Source organism: Brassica oleracea, chromosome C4, assembly GCF_000695525.1.
Source record: "Brassica oleracea var. oleracea cultivar TO1000 chromosome C4, BOL, whole genome shotgun sequence".
NCBI lineage: Eukaryota > Viridiplantae > Streptophyta > Magnoliopsida > Brassicales > Brassicaceae > Brassica > Brassica oleracea.
In genome coordinates this window covers 33,058,088-33,062,397 of record NC_027751.1, presented here as the reverse complement: position 1 = coordinate 33,062,397, position 4,310 = coordinate 33,058,088, and the positions used below count along the sequence as shown (strand labels likewise).

The 4,310-nt window shown below is 35.6% G+C and overlaps 1 protein-coding gene across 1 annotated transcript in view; it reads left to right on the top strand.

Moving 5' to 3' along the window:
- Positions 1 to 2,388, top strand: part of LOC106338701 (polyadenylate-binding protein-interacting protein 2) — a 10,907-nt gene extending 8,519 nt beyond the window's left edge. Inside the window, exons 4-5 of the mRNA XM_013777617.1 lie at positions 1,653 to 1,936; positions 2,015 to 2,388. Of these exons, the coding sequence (XP_013633071.1) occupies positions 1,653 to 1,936; positions 2,015 to 2,178 (448 nt within the window). The 3' untranslated portion in view covers positions 2,179 to 2,388. The remainder of the gene's footprint in view (positions 1 to 1,652; positions 1,937 to 2,014) is intronic.
- The last annotated feature ends 1,922 nt before the right edge of the window (positions 2,389 to 4,310 follow it).

The following is a 4,310-nucleotide window of genomic DNA, read 5'->3' as shown; positions in this document are numbered from 1 at the left end:
TAAAAAGTTCTCTGGAACATATCAAATAAAATTTATTCACACTCTAACAAGTAACTTTGGCCACGTTACATATCATGTGAAACTCTGGGTTAACTTCAATTACAGTTATTTATATTACATTACAATTTTATTATTTTACTCACCTCTTCAATATCATATTCAGCCTAAAATAAACCGTTAATGCAACTTCCTGCGGTCCAAGCCATTTATACAAATGATAACCATAAAAACCACAAACCCATTTTTTAGAGTCCAAAATATAACAAACTAAATTTAACAAATCAATAATGGATTCAGATTTATAAAAAAACATACAGCCAGGAGACCAAACCTATCTAATATGTTACACTCTGCAACCTTTTAATATAAAAAATACCACAACCTCTTAATATAGACACAACCATCAAAATCAAACATAATAAATCTTAACATATATACTTTCTCCATTCCCAAAATTCTTAAAAACAATAAACATTATCATACATTTTTCTTGCAAATGCTAATATAATATACGCAATGAAAATATACAATAATATAGTTATATATATCATGCTTAAACGATATTCAAAATGTTTGCTTTAGTTGATATCATATTTTAATGGTTCTTGCTTATTTTTTAAGAAATATTTATTAAAAATATTTTTAAAATCTATTCAATTCAAAAAAGCAAATATTGTGGACAAAGTAAAATATTTATATTTTTAAAGAATTATTATAACATAGTAACAAATATATAATATCTAAAAAAAAGAATTAGTAAAATTTGTAGTAAAATGGTGACGATTTAAAATATATTTATATTGTTCGTTCATTTGCTTACCCGCCCGTAGGGCGGGTCCGACCCTAGTTAAAAATATAAATATAGTAATAGTTTACTTTTTAGTAATATGAAAATACAAATAAAAATACAAAATATTATGATGTATTCACAACTATATGTTAAAATTAATTAATAAAATAATGTATTTATAACTACAGAAAAATTTAAAATAAATATTATTTTAAAATTTGGTATGATTGATACCAACTATTATGTTTTCTACAGTACATTATATTTTGTGAATAGTGTTATATTTGTTGTTTTATTAGAAATATAATGTTTTGGTATTTGATTGGAGATGGTGCTATTTACAAGTGAAAATGAAATGATTTGTGAAAGTAACATTCATTGGAGATGGTGCTAGTTACAGGTGAAAATGAAATGAAATGGTAATGGAACAAGTGATAATTTTATAATATTTTCCTATTGGGTTTTGGCCCATGTTCTAGAAATTTCATTCCTAGCAGCAAAAAAAGTAAAATATCTTTGGTTTATCTAAAACAGAATAAGAAAAGGAAGTATCTTATCCAGTAACCAACGAGCTAAGATCCAATTATTATTCGTATGGACACCGTCAGATCACCCTTTTGTCATCCATGACCGTCCGATCGCCATCCTCTCCTTTACACATGCCGGTTGCTCATACCGGTTTACCGTCTACTAGTTTCTTTAAAAAGGTGCCAAAGCTTCTCCTAATGAAAAGACAGTGTTTTCTAGTGACTCGGAAAGGAAAGCGTGACTCGCTCTGAAGACTCAGTGAGAGGTATGTAATCTCTGATTTGTATCTCATGACTTTCGGTCGAGTGGTGTTGTAATCTGTGAACTTTTGTAGCTCTGTGATCGGAGTTGTAAAAATATCGACGGTGGTAGATCGGAGTGTATCGACGCTGAATCCAAACGCGCCGGCGTTCGATCCGGTGGGATTCCGTGAGGTAGAGGATTTCTCTCCCAAGTGGTGGGAGCTGGTGACGACATCCAAGTGGTTCCGTGACTTCTGGCTCAGTGCCAACTCGGAGGAGTATGAGTTCGGCGAGTTCTCAGATATTGAGGACGAGTTCGAGGAGCTAATCATGACGTCATCCGGTGAGGCTGAGATGGGTGGACCTTCAGTGAGAGGTAACGCAAAAAAAAGCACTTGCGATGTTTGGAAGATTATATAACACGTTTAGTTTCTTACAAATACTTGTCTGGCAGAATCAGATGTTGGGAGGTACTTGAAGGTGCTTCTGAGCATGGCGAAGTCTACGAAAGGGAAGCTTTACAGATCTAATGTGTCTTGTTCTGCCAAGTATAACCAGAAGAAGATGAACCCAAACTTCTACTGTCGCCGGAACCATCACATCTATCAGCCTCGGTGAAAAGGTTGCAGCAGCGTCTGGAGAAAGAAATAAAAGCTCATCTCTAAATCTCTTGTGTTTTCATGAATGAGATACTTTCTCATCTTTGCTTCTTGTTCTGTACTACTTGTTCCTCTGATTATGTGAATATTCTTCTGTTATGTGCTTTGCGTTTATCAAAATAATTTCGCATAGACTTGTTATATAAGCAATAAACCAAGTTTGGAAATTGAACATCCAATCCAATATATATATATATAGTGTTTCGGTTCTTGTTTAGTTTTGAGTCTCAATGTGTGTTCGCATTTGGGTATGGGACTAGTAGAGGTATGCCCAGCTCCGGATCAATGTACTCCATAGGGGTGGGCGTTCGGGTTCGGATCGGGTATTTTGGATTTTCGAGTATTTCGGTATAGAGGTGTAGAACCCGTTCGGGTATTTCTGTACTTCGGATCGGGTTCAGGTATTTTTTAGTTCGGATTCGGTTATTTCGGATCGGGTTCGGATATTTAGATTTTGAAAAAAAAAATTAAATTTTTCAATATAACTTTCATTTAACTATTTTTTTATTTTTAATAGATTCAATAGTTAATAGATTTAGACATAATATTTTGAAACTAAAAAGACATTAATTTGGTTAATGTTTTTAAATTTTGGATGTAACTTTTTGTTAATTCTTGAAATAAAAAGTTTGACATGTATTTTAAGTGAGTAGCAAATCATTTTCTCCGTAATTGTATGTATATCATATGAACTAACTTAAAGTATGTGTAGTATCAATATAAATATTTTATATAAAATGAGAGATGTAAACTAGAAATATAAGGTTAATTATACATATGTTCGGTTATCTTCGGATATCCATTCGGGTTCGGATATTACCCGTTCGGGTTCGGATATCCAATCTCTCCTAATTCAATACCCGTTCGGATATTTTGCTACTTCGGTTCGGATTTCGGTTCGGGTTTTTCGGATCGGGTTCGGGTGCCGCTTCGGATATCGGATAAAGTGCCCACCCCTAGTACTCCAGATCGTTTACTAGAAAACTTGTCTTCTTGCTTGTTTTTACTTAATTACCCTGTTCGTTTTAGAACCGCTGCGTTAGCGACTGGCGACTAAAAATATAACTATCTAAAAATATAACTATCTTCTTATACTTTTTATACGCGCGTGAAGAACAATGACGGAAACACCGTAAAATGTAACCGCAGCGTTTATTCCAAGTGCCGCTGTTTTTCTCAGCGACACCAATGGCACCGGCAAACACATATGAAAACGGTCGCAACGGCACCTTGTTCATTTTCCATCAATTCAGTTGCTTCAGTTGATGTCTATTTTTTGATCGCTGAAAGCTATCGCAGCAGCGGTAGCGTAACGAAGATGGTATTGGAGATATATGTGAATACTATTAGTTAAGGGGTTACATTGCAATTAGTAGTACTTAGAATACCCTAATCTCCAAATGCTGTACGTGTATATATTGTAATCATTTATCTAATGAGAAAATAACTTTCCTATAATCTATATGGTATCAGAGCATAACGCTCCTCCAAACCTAGAAATTTTCGAACAAAACCAAACAGCCGCCACAATGAGTTCTTCCTCAAACACCAATGAAATTGTGTCTCTAAACACAAACACTCTTCTCAATCTCAACATGTCCAACGTCTCGAACAAGTACCAACTACATGATGTGGAGCTTGCAAGTTCATGCACTGCTGGACGGTTATGCTTTGGCTAAGCATCTTGATTCCACCACTGTCATTCCGCCTGCAACAATCACCACGGCTGATGTTGTCGAGGAGAATCCGGAGTTTGTTCGCTGGACACGGCAAGATAAACTCATTTACAGTGGCCTCCTTGGTGCCATCTCTACTGCGATTCAGCCAATGGTCTCTCGCACAACCACCGCTGCTCAGATCTGGGAGAAGCTGGCTGACACCTATGCGAAACCAAGTAGGGGTCATATCAAACAACTCCGTGATCAGCTCAGATTCTACACCAAAGGTACCAAAACTGTCGATGAATACCTCCAAAACGTGGTCTCTAAACTTGATCAACTTGCCATCCTTGGCAAGCCATACGACCATGAAGATCAAGTTGAGATCATCCTTGGTGGACTCCCAGAGGAGTACAAGAATGTAGTTGATCAA